Consider the following 15,494-nt stretch of genomic DNA (forward strand, 5'->3'; position numbering starts at 1 on the left):
GGCCACCGAGGATAAACAGAGGGGTAGGCGAGACCCCCGTCCGGGCGTGGCCCACAGTTGAATGGGGGAGACGGGCATGGCGCCCCATTGTGATGAGCGCCACCATCAAGGTTCACTGACTTACAGCAGATGTGGTTTAGAAGTAGCAACACCCCATCTACGAATGATGCAAAGAAAGATAGATAAGAGCAACGTGTCCGGGGTGCTGAGTGTCGCACAAGCCCTCCTGGGCATCTCCAAACCTCTGGGGGCATCGCTGGACAACAGCAGCACAAGAGGCCATGTCCAGGACCAAAGGCCCCAGCAGCAGCACATGTTAAGCCAGGGAAGACAGGTGCCCATCATAACAACTCAAAATGAAAAAGAGATGGGGGAAAGTCTTATTGCCCAAAGGGACAATTTTCAGTTCTAGGAAGCAGTTAATCTGAAGAAACCAGGTAACGGTACACCTTAAACACCACCAAACCACTCCCTCCACCTTTTTTAAAAGAAATCTCTTGACGAGTTCTTTCTCAGTCTAGGAAGTAATTCTGCAGGAAGCCTAACAGCATCCTATCATTTTTCTCCCTGAAAATGGCATCTGAAGTGGATTGAGACAAACCTCAATCCCCCCGGCCCCAGTTCACCAAACTGACCAAAAAACAGGGTGGGAGAGCAAGTTCCCTGCTGGTTGAAGGCAGAAGAACTTACAGGTAAGGAGGAACCAATTTTCTCCATATATTCGATTTCATAGGAGTTTCTGTAATCCAACTCTGTAAAAGAAACAGAAGGAGAGGTGAGTGCCAGAGTGGGGGAAAAAAATGAAAAGTTTGGGGCTGGGCAGGTGGGGTCAGGAACAAGGCTTCAAGCTTTCTGAGAATGCTACTGACTGAGATTTCTGATACAGTCAAAAGGGGAGGCTCGACTCAGCTGTTTTCAGACAACTGGTAAACCCCTTACTGTAAAGGGGCTTCTGCCATTTGGGAGCCTGAGAGAGTTCTAAGGGAATTAAATGTCATGACCAAGCACGGATTTGACTGGAGAAAGATCTGAGCATTTTGCACAGAGTTTTCAGATCAGAGAGTGTGTACACTTTGGGTGTTGCTTTTCTCTGTAAGTCTCACGTGCGATACATGGAACCTTCCCAAGTCCTGGTGACATTTTGGAACTGCACCCACAGTTGGCCATCCAGTTGTCGGAAGCAAGGGAAGAACAGTGTTGCTGTAAGAGAAGCTTTGCGAGTTGTCTAGAATGTTCCCCAAAATTCTGCCAGTGCCAACAGGGCCGGTCCAAATCAAATGTTCAGCTGCAAAGACTATTAAAGTCCAATTTGGTGGAAAGATGACCTATTTCAAGTTGACCGGAGACTTTAGGCTGCAAAGAAAACTCCAGATACTCTCACTGGATACTAGAAGCCCCATTGCCTGCCTCGGTTCCCAGGGCAATTCCAGGTGGAGACCCAGCTCTGCTACTACACCAAACTCCCTGTCTAGTGAATGGATTCTGAGCACCTACTATGTGCCTCAGACTGTGCTAGGCACAGTGGATACGGTGATGAACAAGACAGAAGAGGACTCTATCCTTGAAGAAGCCCCAATCCGCAGCTACCAGATGGCTCTTTTCCACTTAAAAAGAAAACCAAGAGGTGAAATGACCCGCTCAGAAAGCAGCTGTGCAAGAGTGTTAATGGCAATCCCTAAAGCCTCATGCCTTAATTTTTTTAGGTAAAAAATAAATAGCAGTTCTGGTTTAAAGCTCCACATTCCTACATATTCATAATCATATTCAACAGAAGGAATCATTCTTAAATGATCCTTTAATATGAGCTTTAAAATGAGATATTTCCTCAAAAACCTTCTCAAAACCAAACTGAATAAACTCCAGTACTTAAACCCGTGGATGACTTTTCAGGAATCTCTGACTCTCTGGGATGAAGCAAATGCATCTTTCTGGCAGGCGGGACCTGATCACAGGAATGGAGACAGTTTTGTGGATTAATGACCAGAAGGACCTCATGAGTCCTTAAGGCCCTGACTTGTGCGTCACTTGGGAAGAATGGAGAATAAGCCAAACCATATGCTGGGCAGGAACTCAGAGTGTCTGTAACCGTCGTGTGAATCTGTCCCTGGGGTCTGCCTCAACTGAAGACATAGAAGCATTCGTTTATTAAGACTTACTATCTTTCAAAGGCAGGGGACAGTGAAGGACAAAGTGATTTCTAGGCCCTCTTCTAGACCTGTCACTTTCCGGGTGCAGGACCCCAGAACTATCATTTTATTGCTCTACTAAAGACCGTCTAAATGGAAAAGATAATAGTGAATCAGCTGCTTCCTCCTCCAAGGTATTACTACTATTGCCAAGGCATGATTTAACCCTAAATTATTTCATAGAAAGCACCCCCCGCACACCCCACAATGCCACGGAGTACCTGGGATGCACTGAATAAGCTGAGGCCACCATGGAGATTTTCCAGGCCCTGGGGCCCCGGGTCAGTGCCGGCTCTGGTTACCAGCTCTCCTCAGTGTCCCACCTGGAATCTGAGCTCATTCCCGGGCAGCAGATCTGGGTGAGTTTCAGGTCACTGAGCTCATTCATCTGCCTTCTTTCCTACCTGCCAAGAGGGTCTCAGATCTTTTGAGAAAACATCTTACTGAACTTGGTTTTCAAAATCTCATTCACCTGCCTTAAATTCTAAGCCTTAGAGGGTAGGCTTGGAGAGGAGAGCCAAGTCCAACTTTAGCCCCATTTTTCAACCACACCACACGCAGCAGGCAGGCCAAGAAGGGTAACGCCAGTTACACCAAATGGCTCAACATCTTTACAAATGAGAGAAGAGGCCGCTCGCTAAGGCATGTGCTGCTCCGAGCTGAAGAGGCCAGAAGTTTTGTTTTATTTTGTTTTTTTTGGCTGCACCGTGCGGCTTGCGGGATCTTAGTTCCCCGACCAGGGATCGAACCCGGGCCCACTGCAGTGAAAGCGAGGAGTCCTAACCACTGCGCCACTAGGGAAGCACCCCCCACCCCCGAAGTTATTTTTAATGGGTCCTGTCGTTCTGAAGGCAATGGGCCTGTGTTTCCATCTGACTCTCATTGCTGGAGCTCTGCTGGGGGACCGAAGGAGGCCGGGCAGAAGCCGGAAGGATGCAACCGAGCCCTGACTGTCATTCCCAGGATCAGGGAAGCCAACTCCCTGACTTCTCTAGGCCCATCGACTTATCCATAAATGGAGCTCAAAGTGCATACATCTTGCAGGGTAAAATGATTTGCTGTAAGATGAAAAGCCCCACAGCTGGTCACGCAAAGGTAAGGAACTGTGACCAGGTCTGTTATTGCCCTTTGCTAATATTTCTGAAACTTTTAACATAAGTGATGAGAGGAGACGAGCCTTTAGGAGGGGAACAGGGACACTGCTCTGACTTCCTTGGGTGGCCCTTCGACCTGCCTGTAGTGTGACAACAATGGTGCCCACCACTGAAGACCAGGTTAGGCTCCTGAGAAGGACACCCCTTCTCTACTGGATGCAAGAGGGGGTGCTGATGCAGCTGTGTGTAAAGGGAAACAGGGAGACAGGGTGACCAGCAATGACCATCCAAACCTTCGGATCTAAAGCAGATACTCCCTCAGGGTCTCAGACCAGAGCTAGGAGGTTTCGGAGGCTCTGTCGTCCAGTGGTTCCTAAACTTTCCATCTCTGGGGATCACATGAACTAGGTTTTCTCTCACGGCACCATGTTTCAAAACACTGCTCCAGAAAAGGGCATTTGGGAAGCAAGCACTCAAAGAAAAATGTTTATAATTGCCAGTCTGAGGTTTCAATCAATGAGAGATTACCAGTGTCACCACAGTGAGCTGATATGATTACAGCCCCCAAATATGCAGTTTTAAACTAGCTGGGCATTTTTCTAACCCAGCTCCACAGGTTTTTTGAAATATTAAGACAACTTGAATCTCTTGTGAACCCAGGTAGGGAAGCACCGATCAGCTCAACTTCCTCATTCTACACTTAACGAAAGGAAGTCTGTATGACGCTCACGTAAAGAGCGTGGTGGAAAAGGAGAGGCCCTTCGAGTCAGGCAGACCTGGTCCTACGAGAACTAGCCCCTCAACACTCAGCAAATCTTAACAGCTCAAAGCCTCTGCTCCCTCGCTCTTACATGAGGAACTACAGAAATCCACCATCTAGAGCTGGGCGGGTGAAATGAAATCACGTACGTAAAGGCGCAGCAGGGCTACTCCACCAATGCAGCTCCTCCTTATTACTGTTACTTGGAGAATTCATATTGCAGTGAATACGTGTTCAAATGGCAACTATTATTTCTAACCCAACATTTCAGTGTCCTGTGATTTGTGACTTCAGTGTAAGAAAGTCTCAATCGCAGCTGCAGCACTGGGCAGGCTCCCAGAAAGGGGAGTACATCTGCGTCCCAACCAGGTTCGCGTCTGGTATGGCCGGACGTGACTCATTAACAGGAGGACAATCCGAGAACAGGGCTCTGCATCCAGATTCTACATCCAGTTGCTGGAGGGAACCAGGTACATTAGAGAGGTGAATGCAGGCCACACCTCCTGAAACTGCAGCTGTTCTGGATTCACACAGACAGTGGATTTCCCATCACCCACCAGCTACAACTACGGTCAGGACTTCCCAAATCTTCACGTTTTCTTTTTCTTTTTCTATTTATTTATTTATGGCTGCATTGGGTCTTTGTTGCTGCGCATGGGCTTTTCTCTAGTTGCGGCGAGCGGGGGCTACTCTTCGTTGCGGTGCGTGGGCTTCTCATTGCAGTGTCTTCTCTTGTTGTGGAGCACAGGCTCTAGGGGCGCGGGCTTCAGTAGCTGTGGCACACGGGCTCAGGAGCTGTGGCTCGCAGGCTCTAGAGCACAGGCTCAGGAGTTGTGGCTCACGGGCTTAGCTGCTCCGCGGCATGTGGGATCTTCCCGGTCCAGGGCTCGAACCCGTGTCCCCTGCATCGGCAGGCGGATTCTTAACCATTGTGTCACCAGGGAAGCCCCACAGTCATTTTCTAAGGAGGCAGGTTTACTAGAGTTTTGTTCCAAACTTACAGATTTCCCTATTTGTGGAACTTCTGCAGAAAACAAACAATTCTCAAATATGCCACTAAGCTAGTGAGTGGACTGCTTTAGTTCTAAGTTAAAGATGAAGAAATAGATGTTACCACTGAATGAGGCACCTGTTAGCTTAAAAGGTATTATGAAAATAATGCATGTAGGGAATTCCCTGGCAGTCCAGTGGTTAGGACTCCCCGCTTTCACTGCCGTGGGCCCGGGTTCAATCCCTGGTCAGGGAACTAAGATCCCGCAAGCCATGCGGCGTGGCCAAAAAGAAAAAAAAAAATGCATGTATTTCTTTGGTTCCTGATGGTACAACCACACACACATAGCCCAAAACACACACCTTTTGATTCCTATCTATAATGGCAAGCTCAGGTTGGTTTCTGTGACATTGAAAAGTTTCTTATTAAGCCTCAAGAGAGGTGAACCAGCAGGAAACCACAGGTGCTCTCAAAATGGCCAGGTCCCTGCTAGTCTTCAACCACCCCCTGCTGCTTCTGGGCTGTCCACACGCCCTCCCCTCCTCCCCCGCCCCATCTCCCTCACACAGGTGGTGACTGATGCAAAGATCAAACTGTGGACACTAAGCTGTCTACCTGCCTAGCCTTCTATTTTCTTTTCCTCACAAAGCTGTCTTTAGCCCTTACGGTGTTCATGGCGCTGTAAGGAAAACAAAGCTGGCTCAGATGGGGTTCCTGTCTTTAAGAAACACACAATCTAGTAGGGAAGCAAGAGATGCACCCGCATCATCCTTACCGCGCGTTACGTAACCTCAGAGCGAGTTCAGACCAAGCACTGATAGCAGACAGCAGAGGGGCCATGTCCAGGGAAAGGCTGGGAGGGGGCAGGACAAGCCTGGGAGACAGGGAAGCAGGGGGCATCCTGCAGCAGCCACTGCAGGGGAGCTGAGCAGGGGCGTCCCTGGGGGAAAGTGGTTCCCTCCGGTAGGGTCATGGCCCAGGGGGTGTGTGCACAGAGGAAAAGGAGGACTGAAGAAAGCTGAGGCCAGGCCTGGGCCCCTGGGGTCAGGTTGGAGTGAGATGGTCACTCTTAAGCCTCCCAAACCCCTAGCCAGAGGGCCAACCAGGCAACCAACCAAAGGCTCCATTATGCAGAAAATACAATGCCCGAAAGTCCAAGTACACATAATTTGGATTGTCTTTTCACCATCAAACTATAGAAGGGCATTATAATAAGATAAGCATCCAAAATCCCCCCAAAACTTGAAATGGATCTCACTGGTACCATTCAGAGACCTCATGGGCACAAAGCAAGCCGCCAAGAAGCCTGATCATACAAGAACCTCCAGAGGAAGCATTCCGAGTTACAATTAAAAGTTACCTCGGTTACAGCCCTGCCTTGTCCAGGCGGGGGCAGGAGGTTGTCTGATGGAGATCATGGTTTCTTCTTAGCAGCAAAGAAACGGAGATAAGCTTTCCCTGGATGATTGTCCTCATATTGAATGCTACTCAGTTTTTAAAAATTGCTAGAAATCAAGATCTTGGAAAGGGAAACTTAGAACCATCACAGCAGCGCACAGTGCTGGAATGACGGCCCAGTACTAGGCTCACAAGCCCCACATGGTGGTGGGTGGAGGAAAGGCCCCAGGAGGACTAGGAATGCAGGGTACCATCACACCTGGAAATGGACTAATCCCTCCCAGGAAGGTTCTAGTTGCTGACTTAAGATACATGAATTTTTCAAGCCGAAGAATCAGGCAGAAAGCTGAAAGTGGGTATATGTAAGGGGAAGGAAGATACTAATGAGATAAGTGACTTGCTTGGGGCCTATTCAGAAGGACTCAGCCCTCTTGTTGGCAAGCCTGGGGGGAACCTCTGGTTTGGGGCTTGAGCAGGTGTTGGTCACACTGTGGGACGTCCCGTGGGGCCGATGAACAGTGGGCTAAGAGACCCCCCCCCAGGCAGGTTGACGTACCTGAGCATTTGACTCAAAATCCTCATGGGGTGTAAGCCCTACAGCCAAGAAGGTGCAAAGCTCAGGTGAGCTCAGGACCCAGAGTTAGAGAGCTCTTTGCAGGCTCTCAGCAGGTGCCCCGGGGTCACCGTTCAGCTGGTTTCAAGGCTCAGGCTGTTTCAAAAGGCAGCCTGAGCTCGGGGTGCGCCGGGAGATGGCAGCCAGCAGCACGGTTACCTGGCTTAGAAGTTTCTTTCCTGGCCTTTTGCTCCCTAGGGGCAGTGGTCTCCAAGGCAGAGTGGCGGTCCAGCTGGCCACCGAGTTGCTTACCCTCCGTGGGTGAACTGAACTTGGTCTCGTTTACGAAGGTGGACAGGTCCGAGGGCTGCGGGTAGTCCTGTTTGTCAGCCTCCAGGTCCACCGTCATGCACGTCCACTTCTGGTTGGTGACCGCCAGCTTCTCCTCGTCGGTTGCGTGGACCACCGCGGAGATCACGGGCGGCGTTTCCGGCGTGGCCACGGGGGTGGGGTCCTACCGGGAGAAGGGAAGCTGTCTCTTCTCTCGTCCAGCCTCTGCGCCCACCCACAGGGGTCTGGGCCCCCCTCACCAGGACCGGTCCCTGTCAAATTCCTCTGCTCAAAATAGTCCCAAGGACACAAAGTCTTTCCTCTATGAATTTCTTTTTCTGATGGTTTGTTTCAGGGGGTGATGACCGTGGGTTTTAAAAGAATCAGGATTTTGTGTCTTGGTTATTTGAGATATTCCTGCTCATTCACTTTGAGAAAAATAAGGAAATTTTACTACTGGCACGTTTATGAAGGCAACTACAGTATTACGCCCACACAGTGCTTCAGGCTTGTACATCAACATCATCAACATTGCCTGACAATCCTCACGCCTGACACGGGAGGTAGAGAAAGGGGGTCTCATCTCCATCTCCACAGAGGGTGTGCAGCTGAGCAGGGCAGGGTGGGAGCCCAGAAATGTTACAGCAGAGGTGGCATTGGACCCAAGATCCCTCTCGTGGGGCTGGGCGCCTCTCTGCAGCCTCGCCCTGCCCCGGGTTGGCTGGCTAGGGCTTTGCTTGTTTTATGACCTTGAACGGCCTGGCACATACTTCAGGATACCCTTCTTGGTCTGTAAACAGGGTAGAAGAAATGGCGTATATTTGGTAGAGAAACTAGGAAGAGGGAGACAGGGACTCGTATGAAGAAAGAGCCCAAGCCCCCACTTCTGCAGGTTTTGAAAGCCCTTTATCTCCCCCATCCTGATCCTGGTTACATAATCCAGTGTTCCTGACACATATTCATTTCTTTCTCACTATATATGCGTTTATCTCAACAGACTTCCGCAACTTGATATTCAAGTAAGTTCTCAGCACATTAACTGGCCAAAATGGACCAGCACGACTTCCATAGAATCCAACTGACATTTTTCCTGAACATCTGCCTATTCTTGGGACATACTCTGATGTTTCCCCAAGGAAAGGGATCAAAACAATGTCTTGCAAACACTGAGGGACCCTCCATGGAGGAGGCAAGGAGAGGGGCATGATGAGCAGAAAAGAAAACCCTATTGACTAATGGGGAATAAAAACACATCAGCCTTATCTTCCCGAGCGAGGGATAAAATCACAAGTATCAAGGGAACATTATACCTGAGAAGGTGGATCAGAGAGAGGAGACCGCTTTGGCGACTTTTTCACCCTAAATGTGTCACTGGAAACAAAATGGAAAATGTAAACACAACAGACAGAGGCACAGAACATTCCAGAGCCGACTGAGGCCCAGAGCGTCTGACTGCTGAGTATCTGACCCAGACCACCCTCCAGTCTACACCACTCCAACACCAACTGAAAGACGTCCACACCGACAAGCCATTCCGACTTTCTAACAGATATGATTATTGCCCCCGAGGGAAAGAGTCATCAAGCTGGAAATCTTTGAAAAGATGCCATTTTGGAGAGCTGACCCAGAAAATGAAGCTAAATTTACCCAGATGTTCTTATTTCAAAAAGCAGATTCTGGTGAGCAGATTAATATATCTAGATTCATCCAGGAATGTCTGAACCAACTAAGGTGGGACAGGGGATCTCAGTTCGTGACACCAATTAACAGGATCCAGTTCACAGAAGACCAAGCCGACACAGCACTCAAACAACGGAAGGAGCCGTGCAGAAACAGGAAGGGAAGTTCTGGGTCTTCAGGGAGAACTGGCAGATTCCCTCCTACGTGCAGGAACTCTGAGCTTAATGGATTCCCGCACCTCTGAACTTCTGGGTGGGATTCTAATTAAAGGCAGGGCGAAGGGTGAGATCATTTTTTTTTAAAATTATGGTAGAATACACATAACATAAAATTTACCATCTTCAACGCTTTTAAGTGTACAGTTCAGTAGTGTAAAGTACATTCACATTGTTGTGCAACCAATCTCCAGAGCTCTTTTCTGGAGATGAAACAATTTTTTAAAAAATGTCTTTCCTAACCACGACTAACAACTCTGGTCTTTTTTTCCCCCTCATATAAATAACTGGGGGCTGAGGGGGAGGGGAGGAGAGGGGAGGACCTAGGCAAAGGAAACATCAGCTCAGACTCCAGAGGAGTCAGAAGGAAGGGACTCTTAGCACAGATGGCTCCATTAAGCCTACTGGGTGGTCAGGGGTTCATCTCCACTATCAGAATGGCGGCTTCTCCACCCGCAGACCGGCCCCTGCCCCCTGGTCTCAGGCCCCTCCGTGGTCTGGTCCTACCCCCAGCAAGGCAAGGGCTTGTGCGGGGGTCCCCCTCACCTTAGACCACCCCCCCTCCCCTCCCCTGCTCTAAACGTTAACTGGATGCACAGAGCAAATTGGCACCAAGTTCCTCCTTGTGTTCTCTGGAATAAAACGCTCCAACAATGGCTTTCAGTCATGAAAGAAATACCATAAATGGTTATTTACAGCATTTATGACATCTGCCATGTGAACAGTGCAATCACAGCTTGAAGCATATATTTATCCATGCATATAAATATATAACTGTGTATTTTACAGTTGCTAAATGGCTCTAAAATACCAAAGAAATCCCTTGGGCAGAAGAGAGCCTGAGAGGCTCCACCCTATCCCGGGGCTGCTGGACGCCTGGGGCCAGGCCAGCTCCTCGTGGAATAATGAAGAGGCAGAGAAAGTGCCTGTCCTTGGGCCCCCCGGGAGCGGCCCACAAGATCTCTCCTGGCCAGGGAGGCAAAGCAGTACGGTCACAGCGGTGGTCTGCTCTGTTGCTCTGTCTCCCTCAACAAGGCGACCCCCAGATGGCATGCTGATACCCAGCCCGGTCCTGCTGACCCAGAGCAGCCTGGCGATGGCTCTCACAGCCGTGCGCTCCACTGAGCTGACCCCGCATTTCAGGGGGCTCCCATCAGTCTCAATTTGAAACAGCTCAAACATTTCTGCTTCACGTGTAGCCAGAACAAGCAATAGCAGTTGCTGCCTGTGGTTGGACTGGGAGGTTATTTTAATGTGAAGCCACAATACTTTGAAAGCAATCGCCCAACTTAAAATGAAAGAATGGGATGAGAGTTAAAAAAAAAAAAAATGTATGGGTTTCAGATGAAGACATCCAATAAGCAAGGGGAAAAAAAACTTCCATTCCTGACAAGCAGGCAGATGTTGGATAATCACGTTTTCACAGCCAAGCAGTTTCATTTATGCGACTCACTATGAAACAGATAAATAACCTCTGCTACTGGGAAGCCCCATGCCCCATCATTCCCAGGCCCGCCACAGAAATACGTAAGGAGCAGCCATGGAAAGGAAATAAAAAGAGCTTGGAAGCAAAATCAAAGGCAGAAAAAAGCACATTTGGTGTAAGAGGCAGATTCCATTTAATTTACTTACAACAGAGAACATACAGACATCACATCTTCAACCATCCTAAGACAAGAAGACAAAGAAAAAGAGAGACAGACAGAAGGAACTGACAAAAAAGATAAATCTGCAGACAACTGGTTATTAATGGGTTAGGATACAACAGCCATCCACTGTTCTGCTTGGAAGTGTGGGCTACATCCCAGCTTTTTGGAGAGGGGCTGTCAGAGAACGCCTTCTCTCTTGGTTCCAGTTATCCCATAAAGTGTTGGTGCTTCAGAGAGCTTTGTCACCCCAGTGTAGGATTCCAAGCCATCTGCCCTAGAGGTAAGACCTGGAGACGGGTTAGCTTCCCCAACCTCGGTTAGCCATCTCTGATGATAGAACAGAATAGAACCAAGCTATCTGCAGGGAAGGAGGAGGGAGTGCCTACAAACTGGCTCTCATCCCCAAAATGAGAGATTAGCTTCGTGATTTGGGCATTTCAGATTTCTCCGGTTTGAGGCTTAAAACAAAGCTTCCAACAAAGAGCTATGGAATCTTTAAGGAGGGCCTGGTTTGGCAGCTGATCTAAGAAAAGTCCCATTTGTGGCCAGGACTGTTTCCTCTATCCAACACCAGACAGAGGTAAGGTGATCCAAGGCCAAAGCCTGCTTAGAGACCTTCTTCTCAGGAAGCCTCGGGTTCTTCTCAAATGTTAAATGCTTGGGGGAGCCCAGAACGAGAGGTAAACAGGTCACCCTATCTCGATTTGTGCCAGGCAGACTCGGAGGGGCCAGCAGCCATGGTCTGTTCTGCTGAGTTGCCGCCAGAAGCCCGGTCTCCTTGGCCTTGTTAAACGATTGACGATACTACGTGAGTGGAGAAAAGCTCCAAGCACCAAACCACCTACACTTGGACCAAAGTCCTGAGGATGGACCGGTAGCCATCCAAGTTGGAGCTGGGTCTTGGGATGAATTCCAGAGGCATGGACACGTAGTATTATGCACAATCTACTTGGCCAGTGTTTGGAGAGCAGACCTGATTATTAATGGCCTCCTGGGGACCGTGGGGACTGCTTCTCCCTTTCAGGTTCCACTGATCTTTTCTGGACCTACAGGGCCTGTGGACGCTCGTCTATGAAGATGACTACACAGGGGTGAAGATAAACCGGCGTGCTTCTTACACGTTAGCTGGGGTACAGGGAGGGGCCCAGACCAGACCTCTCTCTCTCTCTCAAGGGCTTCCCAAGCCTACTGTGTTTGCCTCCTGGGCTAATGTCTCCTTAATGGGCAGAAACAAACACTACAAATTTTAATAATATAAGGGCAGATCTCTTAGTTTTGAGGTCACTCCAAAAAGCAATTCACGTGTTAAACAGAAAATGCCAAGTCACCAACAGGGAGGCTGACCAGACCCTTTCCATGGATCCCACACTCTCCTGAAGTTGAAAGTCAGGTCTTCAGCTACAAGTAAAGCTTTCGACCACTGACTAATTGAGGCAAAAGATCAATGACCCTAGACCCAACGGGATACGTGGACGGGAAAAGCCACCAGCGTGGGTGCAGAGAGGAATGAAAACAGGCATCCTGCCGCAAACACGGTGGTGCTGCAGCAAACGGGGTACGGGTCATCCAGGCACGTGAGCAACCATCACAGCCAATGCCCAGCCCTGACTCCGATCTTACCACCTGCACCCCTGAACTTACGTCTTGAGGGGCGTCTTCTTCTTCTTGGCGGGCTTGTTCAGCCCATCCCCGTCCACTCCGTTGGCTTCGACGGCACTGGCCGGGATCTCAAAGGAGGCTGGGGATTTAGAAGGTGAGCTGGGGGTCTTAGAGCATGTCTTAAAGGGGTCAGTGGACCCATCACAGGCGTCCGGGTCAAAGTTGTATGACTGTTGGGGCAGTTTGGGAGACTCCTGCATTTTTGAGGTGGAAGAAAAAGGGTTAAAATTGGGGTCATCCCACTTGTCAATATCAAAGGTGTAGGTACCTTTAGCGATAGGGATGTCATTGGGTTCAGCAGGGGATCTGGTAGGCGAGGCAGGAGTGTTGTCGAGTTTTTCGGGTGTTTTTTTCATCTTTGGCCTCCTTAGGGGCATTTTGGCAACCGGCTTTTTGCCTGTCTTTTTGGTGGGAGGGGGGTTTTCCTGCTGGGTGTCCCAACTACCCTTGTCCTCAGAATAGTCAAACTCCAGCCTCACTGAGAGGCCCTTGGCTGGGGAGTCCTCTTGCCCCCCACTATCCAATGGGGACACCTCCACCACCTCTGGGGCCGTGGCAGGAGACAATGTTTTCCTTCCAACGGGGGGTGAGTTCTGCACTCTGCCACCCCCAGAAGCTGGGGGGATGGCCCCTTCTGCAACCTCGGAGTCCAGAGGGCAGGCAGCCTTGGGCACAGCAGCAGGTTCTACGGGTGCCTCCTCTGATAAGGCTGGTCCAGAACCTTCCGTCTTGGCTGATTCCGTTTTTGCCTCGGCTATTCGATTCTCCTCGCTGGGGTCGGGACTCTCTTCGGCTGGCTCTTGCTGTGTCTCTTTCACTGGGGGGGTTTCAGGGGGTTTCTTAGTGGTCTGTTTCTTTTTTAAGGAAGGTGGCCTCGGTTTCTTAGTTCGCTTAAGGGTACTGGAAGCACTGCTCGAACCCGTGCTGTGTGCATCTGGGGCCGGGGCCGCGGCCTCGGGACTCCCTGAGCAAGAAGCACCATCAAAGTCACTGGCTTGCAGGCTGAGCGAGCGGGATAACGTCGACTTAGAGATGGGGACAGAGTCCGTGGACTTCCTCCGCGAGTTCACCTTGCAATCCTGATTCTTAGAGTCTGAGGAGCGAGGCTCCAAGGTCTGAAAATTATCCACCAGCTCGATGTTGTCAAAGTCCAAGTTGTAAGTCCCGCTGCTGGCTATCGGCTTGTCTTCATCGAAGACGGAGGAGAAGGAGTGTGTCGGAGGACGGAAAGGACTTCCTTCCACCGAGCTGCTGCGGGGGCCATCGGGGACACAGACCGGCTCAGAGCCACATCCTGAGGAAATGGAGACAAAGCCGTCACTGAAGGACACAGGACACTTCGGACAGTCTCTCATCTCATCTCATGCCAGACTATAACCCTCTAATATCAGAGCCCCAGGCCAACCCACCCACCACTGGACAGGCACGCTGCTTGGGTACAAATCCTGCTCTCACCCATTGGCTCCAGGGTCTGGACAAGCTGACCCTCAGCTCTCTCATCTGTAAAATGGGAGCAATAAGGGCTCTTTAAGGCATAGCTCAAATCATTGTCATTCAAAACACGTTTACCAAGTGCCTGATCAAACAAAGCACCGGTTCTGGGCGTTGGGTATTCAACAATGAACGAAATCTTTGCCCTCCTGGAAGTTACATTCTTTAGGGAGAAGACAGTCAAGAAACAATAAACAAGTAAAACGTATGGACTGTCGGACGGACGGTGAGTGCTATGGAGAAAAAGAAAGCCAGGGGAGGGGTGTTGCAATTTTAAAATAAGGCAGCTGGGCAACGCCCTCCAAGGAGGAAACACTGAAGCCAAGATCAGAAACGAGGTAAAGGCGTGAACCAAGGGGATACTGGGGGGGGAAGCATCCTAGGCAAAGGGAACGGCAAGTGCAAAGGCCCTGGGGTAGGTGCACACCTGGTGTGTTGCAGAAATATCAGAGGCCAGTGTGGCTAAAGTAAAGGAGAGGAGCAGGAAAGGAAGACAGAGAAATAATGCGAGTAAAGCACAGTGAGCCTTTGGTAAATACTAGTTGCTATCATCACCCAGCCTGCTCTTGACTAGTCAGAGCCTTTATCTGCAGGCCCCCGGGCAACTGCAGCAGGACTGAGCTCGCCCCGTCTGCCACCTGTCCTGACTCCAGGGATCCCCGTGACCTCTCCCTCCAACCCTGCCTGCCATGCTCCTCTTCTTGGCCTTCCCTCTCATCCATTCTCTCTCCATTTTTCTGCAGCTTCTTCCCCGTTTCTCCTTCCCCCTCAGCCACTGCCAGCCAAGGAGGCTGCTCCTTATTTTAAAACATGCTGCGGATGCTCCAGATGCTGGCCAAGAGATATTCCATCATCTCATGACCCCACTGCTCCGTGGGGATGCGACCAGCCTGGCCTTGCTTGGCTGCTCTGGGCTCTGCCTGCACCAGGAGGCGCCTTGCATGCATTTCTGGCTTCACAGCTGTCCTGGGCAGTCAAGATGCCAGAAAACGATTGGCCAGAAAACTGAAAACGTGTCCCTAGACAAAGGGGAGAAAATGTTGCAAAGTGGTCTGCAGAAGAAGGAATTCAAGAGCTGGCACAGGGACTTCCCCGGCGGTCCAGTGGTTAAGACTCCGGGCTTCCACCGTAGGGGGCGTAGTTTCGATCCCTGGTCGGGGAACTAAAATCCCGCATGCTGTGTGGAGCGGCCAAAAAAAGAAAAGAAAAAAAAAGAGCTGGCACATATACGACTTGGGACGGCATTCCACTGTCAGGAGTTATATCCTGCAGTACCCACCCCACCCCTTGCCGTGGGTTGCCTGATAAAAGATAGGATGTTCAGTTAAATTTGCCTTTCGGATAAAAGAATACATTTTTTAGTATAAATATGTCCCAAGTCCCAGTCACTCACTGTTTATCTGCGATTCTAATTTAATTGGACGCTCTGTATTTTTGTTTGCTAAATCTGGCAGCCCTAATCCCTCATTCCAACAAATAAACAAGGTT

General features: G+C 49.9%; 1 protein-coding gene across 17 annotated transcripts in view; it reads right to left on the reverse strand.

Annotated features, from left to right (window-relative positions):
* TACC2 (transforming acidic coiled-coil containing protein 2) overlaps positions 1 to 15,494 on the reverse strand; it is a 212,876-nt gene that overhangs the window by 24,995 nt on the left and 172,387 nt on the right. For all 17 annotated transcript variants that reach the window (XM_036828577.1, XM_036828561.1, XM_036828563.1 and 14 more), the window contains 4 exons: positions 12,498 to 13,809; positions 8,623 to 8,683; positions 7,295 to 7,496; positions 691 to 752 (listed from right to left, as the gene is read on the reverse strand). In XM_036828577.1, the coding sequence (XP_036684472.1) occupies positions 691 to 752; positions 7,295 to 7,496; positions 8,623 to 8,683; positions 12,498 to 13,809 (1,637 nt within the window). The remainder of the gene's footprint in view (positions 1 to 690; positions 753 to 7,294; positions 7,497 to 8,622; positions 8,684 to 12,497; positions 13,810 to 15,494) is intronic.

Source organism: Balaenoptera musculus, chromosome 16 (genome assembly GCF_009873245.2).
Source record: "Balaenoptera musculus isolate JJ_BM4_2016_0621 chromosome 16, mBalMus1.pri.v3, whole genome shotgun sequence".
In the NCBI taxonomy this organism is placed as follows: domain Eukaryota; kingdom Metazoa; phylum Chordata; class Mammalia; order Artiodactyla; family Balaenopteridae; genus Balaenoptera; species Balaenoptera musculus.